Source organism: Sceloporus undulatus, chromosome 3 (assembly GCF_019175285.1).
Source record: "Sceloporus undulatus isolate JIND9_A2432 ecotype Alabama chromosome 3, SceUnd_v1.1, whole genome shotgun sequence".
Classification (NCBI taxonomy): Eukaryota; Metazoa; Chordata; class Lepidosauria; order Squamata; family Phrynosomatidae; genus Sceloporus; species Sceloporus undulatus.
The window spans coordinates 30,591,740-30,611,897 of record NC_056524.1 but is presented as its reverse complement, the minus strand read 5'-3'; the positions used below and the strand labels follow the sequence as shown (position 1 = coordinate 30,611,897).

Genomic DNA, 20,158 nt, shown 5'->3' with positions numbered 1-20,158 from the left:
AAAACTCTGTGGAACCATGGCAGTTGAAATGGAATAATAACACTTTGATTATGTAGTGTGAATGGGCATCAGATTTATCATCATATATCTGATGTAAAAATATTACTACAGTTATCCTGTGCATCTTTCTGTAGGGAAGTGTCTTATATATAAGCAATAGATATTTGACTTCTATCCTTTCTGCATGTACTAGAAAGATGGCAGGTTTTATAGAAAGTCTAATGGCCTTTATGCTTTATCTTGTTGCATCCATTGTCCCATTAACGCAACACTGCAGTCCCCTTTATTTATCTCCTTTATGTATTTAACCTGCATGTCCTTCAAGTCAACATTTCCTTACATCTGCCTGCCCACCCTCTTTTCCTAAATGAATAGACAGGATCTAGTGCCTTCAGTGTATTTAACATGTATTCTCTACCCACCCTAGTCAAGAACATTCCTCTAGGAATTCATAGTACCATCTTTTCTTGCTCCAGTGCCTGTCCAACGCTCCAGTCCCCTTCCATCTCCCAGGCTAATTGGCATAGACTTCAGATAACAGCCTGTTGTTGTTGTTGTTGTTGTTGTTGTTGTGTGCCTCCAAATCATTTATAACTTACGGTGTCCCTAAGACAAACCTATCATAGAGTTTTCTTGGCAAATTTCCTCAGAGGGGGTTTGCCATTGTCATATTTGGAGGCTGAGAGACTGTGACTTGCCCAAGGTCATCTAGTGGGTTTTTTATGCTTGCGCAGGAATCAAACCCAGATCTCCAGAGTTGCAGTCTCATGCTCAAACCACTTCACCACACTGGCTCTCTTAACAGACTGAACAGACTGAACACTATACCAGGAGGGTTTCACAAACAGTAGTAAAAAAATAACAGGGGAAGTATAAGAAAGCATCCAAAGTCTTTATAATGTCTTTATTGTTTGTAGTATATGGTACTTAGGGATACATAGCATTTGGATACTTCGTTATTTTCTCCCTGTTATTTTTTGTCTCATAACAGACTGTACACTAAATAAAAGGACAAAGACAGTCATGCTTAAAAGGCCTAGAACAACAGTGGCTATGAGCAGCAACCCAAGGGTTACAGGAATAATTGTGGGCAACAACCAGCATAGCTAGTCCACAATCACTTCCACCACTGTTCAGGATTTCTTTGTTAAATAATAACAGGACAACAATTTTATATTACAATGAAGGCCTTTTCACCCACTCTCAGTAACAGAAAGAGAATGTCTGTGATCGTCCGGACTCCAGCAGGGAAGCTACGTTTGTACTGCAAAGGAGCTGTAAGTTTTCTATTTTTATTAACTAGAAATGGACCATAACATTGTAGTTTTAGTATGTTCGGTTGCATAAGTATCAGCTATTCTAGGATTCTAAAAAACCCCTCAGTGCCAACCACTCATATTCCTTCCAGCAGGCAAATTCTTGGAGGGTGTTTTGTTTGTTTGTTATTTTGTTTTCTGGGTGTTCAGCTGTACATACAGGTATTTGTTGTATTTGAGGATGGTTTGATGGATTTAATCTGTATCATGCCTTTCTGCAGAGAAGTGGCATTGAAGAAGGCTATGCAAATAAAAATTACAGCCTTAAAAGACACTTAGTACAATTTACAATCAATACAACAATAAAATACTAACACTGAATTTATCATGAATTCCTATTAGTTCTCTAAAAATTACAATTCGTCCATTAGCCAACAACCAGAGTCAAGGAAGAGCAGTCGTCATAACCTTTTTATATGGAATTTAGTGGAGAAGCCCAACGAAAGAGATCCGTTTTGAGTGCCTTCTTAAAGGCCTCTAAGGTAGTAATGAGACGGATCTCTTCCGGTAGGTCATTCCATAATCTTGGGGCCATGGCAGTGAATGCCTTATGTGAAGTTGTCATTAACCTGGTATTATAATATTCTAGTAAGAACTTTCCAGATGTTCTGAGAGTGCGGGATGGATTATGTAGGGAGAAGCGCTCCCGCAAGTAACTTGGGCCCGAACCATGTAGGGCTTTAAATATTTAAAAAAACAGGTTAAAAATCTTGTGTGTTCTGCAAAGATTAAAGCTGTTTCCCTTGTGGCTCATAGACATGTTTTGGATTCAGGCTAACCTGAGCATCCTGAATAGGCAGGATATGTATGTATTAAATAAATATTTATGAAATGTATTTTTGTATATGCTTCTTATTTATGTACTTCCTTGTTGGCAGGATAATGTCATTTTTGAGAGACTGTCCAAAGATTCCCAGTACATGGAGCCAACATTATGCCATCTTGAATATTTTGCAACTGAAGGTAAACATTCACTGCAATAGTATTGAATATAAATTTCTGCATCAAAACAAGACAAGAGATGGAATTCAACAATTAAATTTAAGATGAAGATGGGTTCTTCCGCACACCCTCCCTTTTGAATATGGAATGAGTGCATGCCCAGAATGCATGTGGTCAGTCCACTGTGGTCTCTGAGCGCACAGGTTATGTAGTGTTACAAAACCATTGTGACCAGATATGACCATGGAGCAACAGAAAAGCAGTTCTACCTCTCATACCCTCTTTGTCTCCCTTGTAATCTCTTACTAAACAAGAGAGGTGTTGGTACAGAATCCAAACCATAATATTCAAGCTAGCAGTAATATGCCTTAGTGATAGTGGAGTAAGTCTGAATTATGGCCTTGTTAGGAGTATGGAAGCTTACTTTTTATGGAACTGCAATTCAGAATCCCACTGCCATCATGGCCAATGACTATGCTGGCTTGGATATTATGGGATCTGTAGTATAAAAATTAATATTTCTAGTTTTTGGTCTTTTTGGTAGAACTGTGAAGCAGAAGATGATTGGATATGGAGCACAATGACTGGTTGATTGCACCTATATCAAGTTTTTCTCTTAGAATGGGAAATAGTGCAATAGAAATGGCATACTAGTGACTTGGTGTTATCATTCTTGGTGAATAAAACTTCGGGTACAGAAGAAAGCAAAATTAGATCATGAACATTGGGATTAGTGAATAGAATAGAGAGGGCAGGAAAAGGAGAAATGTATGGTAGTAATATCGTAAATGTTTAGAAAAATGAAAAAGTAACTGTATCCTACAGCCCACACTCCCATTGGGTTCTCTTTATTCAGATCCTGAGTTTGGTATATGAAATCAAATATTGCAATATCTTATTTCACTGGTAATGGGGACATTACTAAGGTAGAGCAATCTGGGGAGTGGACAATGCTCCTTTTATGTAATATTTTTTATGGTACCATATTGCAGGAAGAACCTTATTTCTTCTGATGCTTGAAAAATTCCCTCACACACACACACACATATAACACGCTTTGTTCTGAGAACTCCCACATCCTCAATAATATAGTCTTTCTCTTTTATATGGCAAATTCTCTCCTTTCTTTCTGGTTGGCTTGTGCCAGAAGAGAAATCATTACTTTTAATATATGCTGAGTTCTGTCATTGGCCCTGTAAAATCATGTTTTTCATATTCCAAAGGGAACTGTTCTTCAGGTTATTGTGCATGGTTAATCCTTGTCAACATCAGTGCAAATTACATGTGCGTCTCTTAAACAGAAACAGTGAGCATTACACCATTTGCTGTTGAACATTCACCTACCTCATGTCATGGTTTGTTACTTACAATTTAATATTAAAATACATTGTACTCAAATAAGTAATTTATTTCTAAAATTGAAAAATTCTATGGAGGCTTTCAAAGTTTTTGTTCTGGGGGCTCCTTTCAGAGTACCCAATTATAGCACTGTGATTCCACTTCTAACTGTCATGGCTTTATCTTATAGAATCATGGGGATTGTAGTTTGGTGAGGCTGTAGAGCTCTCTGAGTGACAATTTTAAATATTCATCCCTAAACTGCAAATCTCAGGTTTCCATAGGGTGATGCCATGTCAGTTAAAATGGAATCATACTGCTGTAACTGTATAATATGAAGGGGGTCCACATTTAGTGAGATAAAAACTGGAGCGATTGTAGTAATTTTGGCTCTATCATCCAAGACAATGAGATAGGAAAGTATTTTTTCAAATTCTGTTGGGATAGGAGACACATATCTAACTCCCTTTTTCAAGGTCATGTCTTGGACTCAAAGAGCTGCAATAACTTGTCCTCAATTAAGGAAAAACAAACAAAAATGTGAAGTTAGTAGAACAAGGCCGAGGGCCGAAGCAAACAGCCCAGAAAGAGCTAACTACAGCCATTTTTTCTCTGGGACCACTACTGAATTCCTGCTCCTGAAGTGGGCTGTCACTTCCTTTTGTCAGCAACTTTGGGCCGCATTAGGTGGTCTCGGAGCATGCATCGTCTAAACGCCACACCCCTGAAGTTTCTGGAAGCTGCTCTATTTGGCTTGTCTGTTTTGGGCCTGAGTCAAATTTAGAGTGGACCCAACAATATCAAGGGGACTTAAGTTGATTTAATTAACTTTTATTGGGTGTGCACACTGAGTACACCTATGTTAGAATCCAACCCTAAGTTAGAATCCAATCCAAAAATAGTCCCTTTACTGTCATTTGCAGCTGCTTGAACCATTTTGGGAGTTACTCTGTGTTCAGTGTTGTACTGAGCCAAGAAAACAATCTCAGACATGAAAAAATAGCTTTTTTGAACCACAGTGTCCAGACTCCTAGTAAGTCCACAGACCATGCCATCTGGAGATTTCTTGGAAAGTAACTTTCCAAAACTCTGGCACAGCCATGGGAAGTTGGTAAGATTTTTATGTTTTACTAATTAACTAAAGGATTTCCTTTATTTATTAGATAGGGTAGCTTCAAAATTACACACAAGTTTTGTAATTTTGTTGTAAAATTAAGCTTTTGGACTGGTGGTGAAGGTCTTGTAGCATGATCCATTCCCATGAGCCTGTTCTCTTAGCAGGTGTTCTTACATCAGAATGAAGGCCACCATATGATAAGATCTATATATTTGTATGCCATTATCTGTTCTCCTTTTTAGGTTTGAGAACTCTGTGCATTGCATATGCAGACTTATCTGAAAATGCTTACCAGGATTGGCTGAACATATATAATGAAGCCAGCACAAACTTGAAAGACAGAACTCAAAAACTGGAGGAGTGCTATGAAATCATTGAGAAGGTAACTACGAGATGTGAGATTTGGGGTTATTTACAGATGAATTATTTATAACTTGATCTTGGCTATAAGAACTTTGTACAAATGTGGCAGAATTCATAAACTTGGGCATTTTAGTTCAGATCAGCATGCAAAAGGATTTTGTTGCACCTTTGAGACTAACTGAAAGAGGTTGGTAGCATAAGCTTTTGTACAGTTCATTCATTTCATGAAGTAGACCATCTGCAAAAGCATATGCTATCAACTTCTTTCTCTCAATTAGTCTCAAAGGTGATACCAGATCCCTTTCTGTACAAATGTGTGGGGGTGGGTGAGGTGCTAGCATGTCACTAAAAAATGTAATCAGTTTATATATTGTTTACCATATCTGAAATTACATCTTGAAGTAGTATTCCAGCTCAAACTTCATATAGCAGTCTTTATTCTGTTTGATTGGAAATATTTCACTCCCAGTTACTAACTGTACCAATTTGGCAGGAACAGTCCTGGTTAATGTTCTTGACATGCCACTTTTCCAGTGGCTTTTGAAAAGTCCATATTTCTCTCTCCTTCTCCTACTTGCTGCCTTGAACCTCGGCCCACTGTAGTTGTGACTTCAAAGTGCAAAAGCAGATTTCACTTTAACTCAGCAATCTCATGATGAAGAGGTGGAATCTTGCCCTTCCCAATGGCCTCATGCAAAAACAAACCACTGCACTCTCTCCAAACATATGTATTCTTCCTCATTAATAACTTATGTAATCTTGACCATACTCTGATGTTGCTTGGCCACATATGTCCCTATGTTCATCTGTAAAACGTTGGAAGGTATGAAATAGTTGCCTCTCCAAGCTACTACTTTCTTGTTAAAATCATGTTTTAATAATGAAACATACACAAATATATCATAACTTGTTTTTATAATTTCATAGAAACATACCAGTAATTATCAGTATAACTTTTGTGTCATTGTATTATTCCTGGCTACTTCTTTTCATTTGGTTGTGTGTCTATTTTATATTTGAGCAGAGTGGAAAAAGTAATGCTAATTTTGGTGTAGGAAAGCACTGTGGGACTGCAAGATGGAGGATACTAAGGACATAAAACCACAGCTGTTAGATCTACTGCTAAAAATATTTCCAAAATACTAAATACAAAATATTACATACTAAACATCTAGCAGTCAGGCACTGGTTGGGCAAAATACAGTAGTATTGTCTACCTGAAATTCCTCCATGTAGTTAATTAGTTAATTACCAGTAAGTTCTTATTGTTGTTATGTGCTCTAGATTCAGCTTTGACTTATGGTAACCTTTTGAATGAGAGACCTCAAAGAAACCATGTTCTGCTGCCTGCATTTGTACTTTGAGAGAGCATGAAATCTGTCTGTGCTGTATCAGTTGTGGCAGCAATCAAAGTGAGAGAAGCTGGGCCAGGCAGACCAACTTTGCTGCTAATGAGAAGTGTCTATAAGTCCTGGCTGGCACAAGTCCTCGTAGTATTAAGAATTCAAAGCTATTCTTGCTATTTGTTTAGAAAAATAGTGGTGGTACAAGACCTTCCCACAAACCCAGATGCCAACTCTGCCTACACAACTACTCAGAAATGTCACCACAAGATCTAATCACATCACGCACAATAATAGATTTACTTTCACTTGTTCATCCTTTAATGTGACATATACCATGCTATGTCAACACAGCCCTTCAGCTCACTTCATTGGGCAAACAGACCAGTCTCTGTACCAGAAGATAAATGTTGCTGAAAAATGATCAACTGTTTATTAGTGTTTAAAAATTTCATTTCAGCCACACTAGGCCTTCCTCAGGTGCCTTCAAAAGAATTCACTGGAGTTGTGAACCCTCTCCAAAATACAGAACCATAGAGATAGTCTATCTGTCTGTCTGTCTGTCTGTCATCTATCTATCATCTTTTTACAGTGTCCTTTATATGACTGTATATGATGCGGTTAAGACACTGACTCTGATGACTGCAAGATTGGCAGGTCGCCAGTTTGAGGCCCAAGTGCTGTGTGATGGAGTGAGCTCCTATCACTAGTGCCAGCTTCTGCGAACCTAGCAGTTTGAATGCATGTAAAAGTGCAAGTAGATAAATAGGAACCACTTTGATGGGAAGGTAACAGCATTCTTTGCAGTCATGCTGGCCACATGATCACAGAGTTGTTTTTGACGACACTGGTTCTTTGTTACTAATGGAGATGAGGACTGCCCCTTACATTTGTACATGACTTGACAACCTTGTCAAAGGGGAAAGTTTTATCTTTTTATATCACAGCATCTCAGGGTGGTGTACAAGTAAAAACAATATATAAAGATTAAACAATTTAAAACAATAAAAGTAATTTAAATAGACTAAAGATATATTAAATGTGTTAAGTTAGAAAGGTTTAAAAGGTTAAAACAGGTTTAAACTATGTTCATCAACATTTTAGAGTGAATTGCTTAGGCCACAAAGACTTTAATGAATAGACATGTCTTTACATGGAGCCAACTCCATGTAAAGATGTTCCACATCTAGGGTTCCTGAGCTGAGCAGGCCCTTTCTCAGCTTCTTCTCTCTCATACTTGTCAAATGGGTAAATAAACATACGGATTCCTGTGTCTTCACACTGCGTTTAAAGAGTTAATATATTTCATTACAGTTAAGCCAAGTTTCCTTAAATTGCATTCCTGGTGATGTAAAGTTTGATTTAATTTGGTTCTTAAAATCCTTCACATCAGAGCTAAACAAAAATGTTTACATATTTTTGTAATACATAATCCATATTTTCAAATGTGCTACTTTTTCATTTATTATTGTGTAATCTTTGCAAAATGTAATCTTTGCAAAATGCACTAGAAAACTATTGTATTGTTCCCTGGTTGTGTATCCATCTTATTTGGAACCCTCCATTTAATTCCTGTTCTTGCAGCAGATATTAGTACTGAGGTTTCTAAAACAAACTCCTGTTCTCTTTTTCAAGTTTTAGAATGCAAACCATTTATTTAGCACATTAAACATGGAGCATTGATGTTATGATTATGGCCTTGACAAACAGTATTTTAAAAAAGTGGATCTCAACCCTAGATATGGGAGAACATCTGACTGAGTTTGATGGAGCTCAGTGCGGTAACTTATAGTGTCACCCTGCTGACCTCCTCCTTTACTACACCATACAGAAACCTTAGTAATGTTTTTGGTACTAATGTTATAAATTATAATTCCCATATATCACTGGATGTAATGGCAATAGTTGTGACATAAACAACTAGCAAAATTAAAATTATATCTTTAAATTACAATATTATATGCACAACCTACATGTATTTACATATATGTAGTTTCATATTGTTAAATTGAAAATTTGGTAAAATGTATTATTTTTAAAGAAAAATTGAGAAGAATACTTTAAACATTTAAAATTTAAAAATACTTCTAATCTACTTTATATTCAAGCATCACCATTATTATTATTATTATTATTATTATTATTATTATTATTAATATTCATATTATTTCCCAACCACCTCCAGTTTGGGATTCAAGACAGTTTACAACAGTTAAAAACAAACATAGTTAAAAATTCATAAAAGCAATAAAATTATCAAAAATACAATTCAGTCAAAAGCATAAACCATTAAACAACAATGACAACAACCAATAAAAGTCCAGCACATTATATAAGGCCTCTTCCCCCTAAAAATTCATTTTCGAAAGGCCTGCTAGAATAAAAAAAAGTCTTCACCTGCCTGTAAAAAGATAGTGAAGAAGACGCTAGTCTAACCTTTCTGGGAAGGGAGTTTCAGAGCCTAGGGACAGCTACTAGGAAGGCCCTCTCATGTGTCCCCACAAAAAGTACCTTTGAGGGTGGAAGGGCAGAAGGGCCTCCCCAGATCTCAAAACACAAGCAGTTTCATATGGGAGAACATTTGGTGTTGTTGTTAATTGTCCCCAAATCGACCTCAACTCATGGTGACCCTGCTCTCCATCTTTCCAAGTATTAATGTCTTTTTGAGTGATTCAGGCCTCCTCATGATGTGGCCAAAGTAAGACAGCCTCAATTTAAAAATCGTGGCTTTCAGAGGGAGTTCTGGTTTGACCTGTTCAAAGACCCATTTGTTTATCTTTTTGGCTGTCCATAGCATCACCCTTCTCCAGCACCACATCTCAAATGAATTGATTTTCTTCTTGTTTACTTTCTTCACTTTCAAATTCTCTTACTTATGCATGGTGATGGAGTATATGGATAACCTGGATCTGAGAAGTATAGAGCTGCTCTTGAACAAACCATCTCTTTGAATTGTGCTTGGAAACTGACCCACAACCAGTGGAGCAGTTGCAGCAAGGGAATTGTGTGCCCCTTGTAGCCAATTCCAGATTAAAAGTGTGGCTGACTCTGAGCCAAATGACATTTGGCTCAAACACTCAACAAAGGCAGCCTCATGTATAGCATGTTAACATGATAGCTTATCCTATTGTTATTTAAACATTTTCATTATAATAATTGTTTAACTGTATTTTGTTTTAATCTCTATTGTGATCTGCCTTGTGTCCAATATTGGAAAAAGACAGGATATATATTAGACAAACAAAATAAATAAATACAGTTTTCTTGTTGAGCACAGTCAAAGTCAATTGTAATGTAAAGAGAAGACAGCTTCTTAATCTTCTCTTTTTTCCCCTTCTGCCATTTGCAGGATTTATTCCTTCTTGGTGCTACAGCTATCGAAGATCGTCTTCAAGCAGGTGTCCCAGAAACTATATCCACTCTAATGAAAGCAGAAATCAAGATTTGGGTATTAACAGGAGACAAGCAAGAAACAGCTCTCAACATAGGTAAAAGACCTTCTGATTTTTCCAGTAAGGCTACCATGTGTAAACACCTGTTAAGATGACAGAGTCTGGGGAAACTGAGCAATATGTTAGTTAAAAGCTCATTAATTGCACTGCTTCTGCCTTATTTGCTTGTTTAACTTATATCCTGGCTTTCCCCTACTATTGGTTCCAAGGCAGCTCAAATGAATTAAATTCAATTTTATTGGATTTGTAGTTTGGTGGGGCACTGGGGCTCTCTGATAGGGAAAGCAAAATATCTCACAAGACTAATTCCCAGAATTCTATAACACTGAGTCATGGCAGTTAAAGTGATGTCAAACTGATTTATTTCTGCAGTGTGACAGCAGCCTAATGAGCTTCCAATAAGCATGTGTGAGTGTGTGTCTGTCATAATGGTTAGACTGTAAGGCTGGGACTTGGAAGGTCCAAGCCCCAAGGCACGAAACTCACTACATAAGTTTGGAGCTATCACCTGTTCCCAGCCTGACTTATCTTATAGAATTGTTGTGGGGATAAAGTAGAAAGCCATGTATGCCACCTTGAGTTTGTTGGAGAAAAGATGGGGTTTAAATATAAATACCACGAAGGGACTAGAGTTCATCTGATCTTTGGAGCTAAGCAGAGTCCGGTCTGGTTACTACTTGGATTGAAGAACTCCAGGGAATACCAGGTGCTGTAGAGTGGCAATGACAACAAACCAACTCAGAAGGTGCACATTCTCTCACACACAAAATAGGCAATAAAAATTATATTTAATAAGCATGCCAGTTAGGAAGAGACTACAGATCCTGGAATCCTGAAGCCAAAGGAAACTGTAGTCCAAAAAAGTAACTTCTTTGAACTCTGATTCATGCAATATATAATCCAGAATCATGCCCATATCTGAATCCCCTTAATATCTGAGGTCTCCCAACTTGTGCTAACCACTGAAGAATCTGTATAACTTTGGTTGTTGTTCAAAACTCCATATACCAGCACCAGTTGTCAAATGGTGTCTTGCTTAATTTGAAAGATGTAAAATAAAACGGCGAGAAGTGATTTAAAAAATACTGTTCACTGTTGCAGCTGTTGTTCCAATAAAAAACTACCAGAAAATCTCTTTGAATTAGTTATACCAAATTCGTAACAGTTTAGGCTGCAAGCTGCCCCTGGGGAAAGGCTATGCTGCTGTTGAGAGCAGTGTCTGAAGTTGTGAGTAAGACACACACACTCCGGCCCACTTTATTTTTCAGTGAAATTTTAAAATAAAGTATAGCACTGTATGCTGGAACTTATTTATATATCCCAAACATTTAAAAACAATTCTACATGTTTGACTCCTCTTTTTGGTAAGAGCTTATGGAATTTCATTATAACTTTTCTCCAGCTTTTGTTTTCTCTCTGTATCAGTTTAAATGATGTGTGTTAATCTGAAGATACTTTAAAATCACCCATTTTTTGTATGTTCACTCTCTCTCTCTCTCTCTCTATTATGGAGTGTACCTGATAAACCAACATACACTGTTTTTATTTGGTTTATATAAAATATTGTTGTACATTTCCAGGGTATACTCAAGATATTTTCCTGTCTGCAGTGTATCACCAACTCTGCTCCCACAACTTTACAGTATTCAAAGCTAGCCAAGTTATTTTAGCTTCTGAAACCACAAGTTTTGTGCAAACCCTTCTTTGAGCATAACAACATTACGAACAATTTGCTGTCCTTTCATGACATTCGAAATCAGCCAACTCAAGCCAGCTGTCTCATTCTGCTTGAGGGTTGCATTGGGTCTGTGCACTCCCTATGTCTGAGCACCAAACAGTACTTTAGAGCATGGTGCGTGTCTTGGATAAGAGCAGCTGAGAGGTTACAGCATTTTGTAATATTTATTTTTATAAGAATACAAGTGGAGAAGAAAGTCCATTCTGGACTATGAAAAATGTTCAGTTATATATTTTGTATGATGTCATATACAGCCCTCCCTCTGTTCTCAAGTGTTTGCATGCACATCCCTCATCTATGCGCGAGGGATGAATAGAAGGAGAGTGAATGGGGCATGTGCCCGCACCTATATTCAAGCCAATGGGGCTTGAATATAAGTGAAATTCCATTTTCGTGAGGGGGTCTAGAACAGATCCCCCGTGAAAAAGGAGGGTCGACTGTATATCAGTCCATGCTGTGAATGTTTAGCCATGTTTACTTACATGTAATTCCCCCAAATTACTGATAAAGATACTTAGATACATAGGCTCTTGTTGTCATGCTGATTTTACTATTGTCTTTCTGGGCTTCTCACAGATGTCTTGTTGGCTGTTGGGTGTGAATTCTGGACTAGATAGGCTGTGGTTTGATTCAGAAGGGTTGTTCTAATCTATCTACCTATCTGCCTACCTACATTGGTGTTGAGTTTGTTTATTATTACTGTGAAGGAGGAATGAGATAATAGTTATGAAGGACTTCTTCTTCATCATCACAGCTCACACTGAGAACAACTGTGTGTTTTTATACTCACAGGTTATTCATGCAAGCTTGTGTCTCAGAGTATGTCTCTCATCCTTGTGAATGAAGATTCTTTGGATGTAAGTAAAACCTTGCCATTATTCTCTTTAGTCTAAGTAAGCCTTTATCTTCTTGCCTTATTCAGGCAATTGTGGGAAGGAATCTTGCCCTTGACTGTGGCAGAATCAGCCATAAGATGAGTTCTTAATTAAGTAAAATGGGAATGTTATCTTGTGCAGTTCAGAGCGACAAAGTAACAGAATTATTCTGCATAAAGAAAATGAGAAAGTTAGTGTATAAGGGCAGGAACAAGGGCCTGGGAAGCCCAGCTCAGTTTTTAATTTACTTGATGTCTGTTGGCAAGAAACTACCTTATTTAGGTACATACATTGGGCTGTTGGCATATGCGGGGGATCTGTTCTGGACCCCCCCCCCCATATGGGAAAAACATGTACCCTTAAATCACAACCATTTCTATGATGGCGCACAAACCTGCATAAGGTGCAGGTGGACTGTATTTGCACACTTGGGTATTTGATTGACATGCATCAAGCACTTTGAATTAAAAAGCATTGTATACTCTCATAATCAGTGGTAAGACTAAGTGTCTCACAAAATTACAGTTCGCAGAAATCTTTAGCACTGAGCCATGGCAGTTAAAGTGGTGTCAAACTGGATTATTTCTGCAGTGTGGATGCAGCCTTTGTGTCAATGAAGGGAGGCAGGCATTCAGTCCTATCATTCTGCAGTATCCTGCTCACCAGCATCAAATAATTCCATTACTTGGGCAAGTGTTGGGCTTTGAGGTGGGATTCAGGGTCATTTATAATTGTGGCAATGATACGATCATCATAAATGCAAATGCAAAATGGTTATGCAGTTATAAGTCTATCTCAAGAAGAAGAAGAGACAAAAACTGGAGAGCACACATTAGGATTCACAGGACAGAAAGGGGTACATACATATTTTTCTGTTCTTTTTGCCTTGAACCTTTTGCCTTTGTAATCTACTGAAGTGTTTGCCCTTTTTGTTGAATATTTTACATCACTTTTTAATCAACTTCAGCTAAAGTTTGCCTTCTTGCAGCTAAAGTCCAGGTCTGTGGTGTGCTATGCAAATAGGTTCCTTTTCAGAGCAACATTCCTGATCTCTGCTTTCCACAGAGGTTAGCCTTGCATAGCCAGCTAAGCTGCTCACCATTTCAACATGACTCAGGAGAGGACTTTCCTGTAGCAGTAAGGGGCTGCAATTTGGAAGAAAAACAGGAGCTTAGATTTTATTTATTTATTTACTTGTTATTGAAGCAATCTGTAGATTTATTAAATCTACAAATAGGTTCAGTCAAGAGTCTTGTGGCACCTTTAATATATGAAAGTATTTGTATATATTGTCACCAAATTTAATACATTTTACCTGTTTTATTTGGCACAATGTTTCATGGGCTTCATCTAGTGTAACTGAATACAATACAACAAAGAATGACCCCAGATTTATCTGGGAGCCCATATTGTGAGGAAGTGCAGTTTGTGGCACCATCTTTGGAGGCACTGGTTGGGTCTTCCCAACAAGGGCCTCAAAAACTGATGCAAAAATCAGCAAATCATGCAGGGCCTGGCTGGCTGGAGGCAGGCTCTTTTGGCAGACTTGAGGTGTTCTCTAGCAGAACATAAAATTGCTTCTCTGGCCAGGACCAGTTTGGGGCAGATGAGACCTGCGGGCTTACCATTTCTCGTTGGAGTATCTCTATGTGATTTTGAGGGTGCAGGTAATGGGGGTTAGGCCCAGCTCAAAGGCAGGTGACTCTGCTTCTCTCTTTGATGGTAGAGGATCCAATCTTAACATTCAGGAAAGCTTCAAAAAGGGGGTTCATTGGGCTTCCAGGCCCATGCATGGCCTATTCTCTATAGCTTTAACCAATAAAGTTATGGCTTTTTTCTTATTCCAACATAAGGATAGTCTCTGTGTGTCAGCACCAAGGTGTTGTCTCTGTTCTTTCTCTGCTGAGTCCACATATTGGCTGGAGTCTAGGAAAGCTTATGTTCAACAAAGTCTTTTTAAAGTGCCACTGGACTCTTTGTGCTTTCTGTCTCAACACTAACCCTTGAAAATGAACCCATCCCTCATGATTTCATTTCAGTTTGTGTTTGATAAGAATCTTCCAGAATTCACACATTTTTTTCAAAGTGGGATAGAGTGCTCTGCAACATTTTACAGATGAAAACCGAGCCATGTGGCTGGGCACCATCATAGTATGGTCAAAAAGGTGTGGCTTGGGAAAAAGAGGACAGAAATTATTAATAAAGGAGAGCACACAAAACTGTTATTTTAAGCAGAGAAGCCTTGGAATGTATGTACTGTGTTTACAGAAATTAGACCCCCCCCCCAAAAAAGGCCCCCAAAAAAAAGAAAAACCCCCCCCCCCCAACTCCATTTTTCCTCCTGCAGAATTGAGTGCAAACTATTTTTGCACTTTGAACTCAGCTTGAAGCAGCTGAAGTAGACCCAAGGTCAAAGTGGGGGGAGAAAGAAGAAACTGGGGCATTTTAAAAGCAGCTTAGAAAATGGGATGACAGAGGTTTAACTGGGACGGTACTTGACAAATTGGGACTATTGGAAGATATGGGATGAAAAGAAATTGATCATTTCAAAACAAGTCCTACATGAAAGTGAATGTCTGTGGTTTATCATAGAATCATAGAGTTGGAAGATACTGCAAGGGCCATCCAGTCCAACCCCCTGCCATGCAGGAAATCTCAATCAAAGTATCCCCAACAGATGGCCATCCAGCCTCTGCTTAAAGACCTCCAAAGAAGGAGACTCCACTACACTCCGAGGAAAGAGTGTGTTCCACTGTCAAACAGCCCTTACTGTCAGAAAGTTCCTCCTAATGTTGAGGTGGAATCTCTTTTCCTGCAGTTTGCATCCATTGCTCCGAGTCCTAGTCTCTGGAGCAGCAGAAAACAAGCTGGCTCCCTCCTCAATATGACATCCCTTCAGATATTTACACAGGGCTATCATATCACCTCTTAACCTTCTCTTCACCAGGCTAAACATCCCCAGCTCCCTGAGTCTTTCCTCATAGGGCATGGTTTCCAGACCCGTCATCATTTTAGTCGCCCTCCTTTGGACACAATCTAGTTTCTCAATGTCCTTTTTGAATTGTGGTGCCCAGAACTGGACACAATATTCCAGTTGGGGCCTGACCAAAGCAGAATATAGTGGCACTATTACTTCCCTTGATCAAGATTGATTGCTTCCCTCTTTGGAAGAGCCCGTTATTTAAAAAATGGCTTCTCCGTGAACGATTTCGCAACAGGAGAGAAGCGGGACGCCTCAGTGATGTCTTAGAAGTGCGATGGATGATCACACCTTCGCGCTTCAGAAACACTTCAGAGACGTTTTGCCCACGGTAAGGGCTCTGTGTGATAATCCTCTATGACTTTGGTTCTCTTTGTATTTCACCATTCTAGTAGGGTTGCCATCTCCATCTTCTGATATGTTCCTCATCTCTACAAACTAAAATATTCCCCACCCCATGTTGGGTGAAGCTGTTCATACTGACTTAAGTTGGAGCAAAAGAGAGAGAATTTCGTTTTGATTCATTTTTGAAGAAGTAACCAACATTCACACATTACATATTTGGGGTAGAAAGAACTTGAGATTTAAAAAATTAAAATGGTGGAAAAAGCAGAAGCACTCCTTAAATCCTGCACAGAGCTAGGCATCCATAAACCCACTGGTTTCAATGGACTTGCATCTCTCTGTGTTGGATTTAGCCCAGAGAAGCTACTGTACACATAGTCAAGTATTTATGTATTCCTAAGCAGCCCTTTGGTTACTCACCACCATGACTGGTTACATAATTCACCTGTGTAATTTAAGGCATAATGTGTGCTTTAATCAAAATAATTATGAAATGTTTTTTCTAAACAACAGAGAAATCAAATTGTATAACCCAAAGTAAGTTACTGCTTGCTTCACACTTTACTTGTAAATTTAGATTCAGTTGGATGAATAAAATGGGTAACTGCATAAGAGAAACTTTAAAATCCACAAGCCAGATTTAACAAAATATCTTTCAGATTGATTATAAATATCAAAAACATTACATATCCAAACATTCACTGCCACATTTTTTAAAGTATAAAAATGCTAGTGTCCTGTTTTTATTATCTAGTAATTGAATCTAATTTCCTTATTTTTTATGTTACAGACAAGGAGATTTTTGTGTACAAGCAGTCTTTTCAGTACACCTTGCTTGCCATATCTGAGCCCACAGGCATCTGATTTGATATGCATTTAGATCACAGCTTGAAAAATTACGTTTTGGACTGCATGTTCCAGAATTCCCTACTGGGCATGCTGGCTGGGGAATTCTGGGAGTTATAGCTCAAAATATACATTTCCAAGCACTGACCCAGATACATGTTTGGATGTGTATTTGAATGTTGAATAAAACTACTGTGTATGTATGTATGTGTGTGTGTGCGTGTGTGCACACACACACACACACATATATATATATATATATATATATATATATATAATCTTATTATATGTGAATAAAAATATATTAAAATCCATTTTTAAAACATTTCCCAGATTTTTTTATTCTACATAGAATAAAAATTGAACATGACACGCAAAAAGAAACACAGAATTGAATATAATAACAAAATACACAAAAACTACAGAAGGAAAAAGAAATAAAACAGAAAAACTACAAGATACACTACTAAGAAAAAAAAAAGAGAGAGAAAATGGCTTCCAGTGTCTTTTCGATAGATATATAATATTTCTTCAAATCCTATCTCACTATCTTTAATCTAAATGTTACACTTCATCTAATTATTTTACTCATACCAACCTTCAAACCCAATAATCATTACATCATCCTCATTATTTTTGAAACAGTTAAGCAGGCAGTATGTTTATTGACAAGCCCAAGGGCCGTTTCAAAATACCTCAAAACATAGTAATACAAGCAGTGATACACACACACACATATAAAATATTAATATAGTGCATTAAGTACAATATACCACAATACGATATAGATATGCATGAATAGCCTAAACACGCACAGCTTATATATAGACTATACAAATCTAAATAAAAATATACAATATGTACTGAAAGATACACAAATAAACAAGTAAGAATAAAAATGTTAAAACAATCGAACAGTAATGTGTAAGATAATTACCATGGGAAGTAAAATAGAATTAAAATGGGAGGTAGAAATATCATTAAACATCCGTCATCATATGTCAGATCTCTTCATCACCCTTACAGTTAACACCAATCATCCCCACATATCTAGATCTTAACAGTGATGCTTTTTGAAGGAACCAAGCTGTGGCAATAGATATTTTTTAATCTTGTCCACTCATAAAGTATGATATTCTGATGTGAGTATCCCAGAATATTGTTCGTTTAATATAGGGATCAAGGTATTGGTCCCTTTCCTGTTGGTACAGGTTACATCTAAACAAAATGTGTGCTAGATAGATTTCAATATTTTGGAAAAGCGGGTTACAAATAAACTATATTATTATTTATTATTATTATTTCGTGGTCACCACAAATATAAGTTCGTTCATTATAAGGGATACCCTGGAATCTCCCATGTCTTACTATGGTGTCAAGTTGGTCAAACCTAGCTTGGGTGAATGCCTCTCTGAGGTGTTTTAGGATCTGTATTTTTAGATAAGTTGGCATTTGAAAGGATCGTTTGTATCGGCTCAACCATTTTAAATTGCCTACCCTGCTTAGGGTGACTATATCTTCTTGGGCCACAATATCCAAGATTCTTTGTCTCGCATCCTTTCTTGCTTGATCTTTCACTGTGGAGGCCTATGGGGAGACCACAGCACTTTATAAAGTTTATGAGTTGTATAGACAATGAAGATTGCAGATGAGAGTGCAACTGTTCTAATAGGCATAATTTAGGGAGTCTGTCTGGCTCCATTTCATTAATTTTGCACCAATAATTAAACACTCTGATTTTAGCTTGCGAGTGGATAGAGTACATTTCTAATTCGGCAAAAAGCTTGCTAAGGATTTCCCATTTTTCCACAACACTGCCAAGTGTTTTTCTCTAATCAAAGTGCACAATTTATCCATCTCTGCAAACTCACTCATTTTTTATAACTATTCATCTTGTGTTGGCAATACTCTTCCATTTCTGCACATACAATTATCTTGTTGCCACAGTCATGCTGGGTGGCACAGTGGCTCCAAGTTTGATTCAGCCTTCCATCCTTTCGTACGTCAGTAAAATGAGTACCTAGCTTGTTGGGGGCAATTGGCTTACAGATTGTAAACCACATAGCGAGTGCTGAGTTCACTGATAAGCGGGATAGAAATGTATGTGCTATTGCTATTCTTCTGTAACTCCTTTCTAGTTGATTGTTCATCAATCCCAGAATTAAAAGATTTTAATTGTATACTGGTCTTTAAAATTCACTGCAACAAATTATGTAGACAAAATAGTAATGTAATTGTCTATGCAAATCACCCATGTGTGAATTTTGTGTAGAATAAATTCCCTATTCTGGAATGTTTTGTGCAGAAAACAGCTTTTTCTGTACAGGAAATAATGGCGTGTTCCACACGCGCAAAAAGTAAGTGCTTGGCATGTACTAGGGTTAGAAAGGGGCACCCTTTCTGGACACCCCTACCCCTAGTACATGCCGAGCACGTACAAAATGGTGGCACCCATTCTACATGGGTGCTGCCATTTTGACGTCGCGGACGCCTAGTGTCTGCATGCTGCACGGCAGAAATGATGTCGTGAGTGCACCATTGGCGCCTTGTGGCATCATTTCCTTGCCGCAAAAAGAACCTGCTTTTTGCGGGTTCTTTTTGCTGCGTCCGGGAATCGCGCGGTTTGTCTGCTGCGGTTCCCTGATGCAGCAACCACCGGCACCGCCAGAGCGGCCTTTTTCGGCACTCTGTAAAGCGCCAATGTTTCTGTGTAGAATAATAATTTTCTGAGCAGAAAATGCTGTTTTCTACACAAAATAATCACATGACAATGTTGCACAGAATCAATCCCAAACTTCAGAGATTTTCACCAGTCAGCATTCTTCTCAACGGGGTTTCTTGACACTCAAAGCACCTGTTTTTCAAAAATATATATTTTGGAATATGGCAACAAGATTTGAATATTCTTTCCATCCCTAGTACTCCTATTGTCCTGGATACAAGTCTGTCCTTGCAGTTTTGTTTTTATTTTCATTTGTCAGGTAGGGATTAGCCTCTGAGAAATGCCTTTTTTAAGTAATCTGGCTGGGTGTCTGTGTTAGGGCAGATGCAATTGTACACAAAGGCATTGTTGTACATAGTGGAGTTTGGGCTGTTTTGTGGGTAGAAACTGGAAATATGTAACTATATGTGGTTGTCTGTAGGTTACCAGTAGGAGGATGTAGGCTTAGAATCATGGTGGGGTGGATGTTAATTGATGTTGTGGTGGAACCTACAGAATAATGGTACCCATTGAAATCAGACCCTATAGATGGGAGACCGTGAGGAAGGAAACAAAGGAAAGAAATAGTTTGATGCCTTTTTATTAGCCTCTTTTCAATCTGCTCTGTTTTTGCCCCTGTTCTGGATGCTTCAAAATCATCTTTAAATAAGGGTACCTTACTTTTAGTAGCCAAAACTCTGTGGATCTCTATGTAGAGAAATGACGTGTGATCCTGGGATAACAGGCTGGGAATAAGCCATCTATATTTTTGTGAGCTAGAAAAAGAGATTGTCAAGTATAG

The 20,158-nt window shown here is 38.0% G+C and overlaps 1 protein-coding gene across 1 annotated transcript in view; it reads left to right on the top strand.

The window, feature by feature from the left end:
- ATP8A2 (ATPase phospholipid transporting 8A2) overlaps positions 1-20,158 on the top strand; it is a 500,148-nt gene that overhangs the window by 153,930 nt on the left and 326,060 nt on the right. The window contains exons 19-23 of the mRNA XM_042457059.1: positions 1,208-1,277; positions 2,195-2,279; positions 4,956-5,095; positions 9,769-9,907; positions 12,402-12,466. Coding sequence (XP_042312993.1) covers positions 1,208-1,277; positions 2,195-2,279; positions 4,956-5,095; positions 9,769-9,907; positions 12,402-12,466 — 499 coding nt within the window. The remainder of the gene's footprint in view (positions 1-1,207; positions 1,278-2,194; positions 2,280-4,955; positions 5,096-9,768; positions 9,908-12,401; positions 12,467-20,158) is intronic.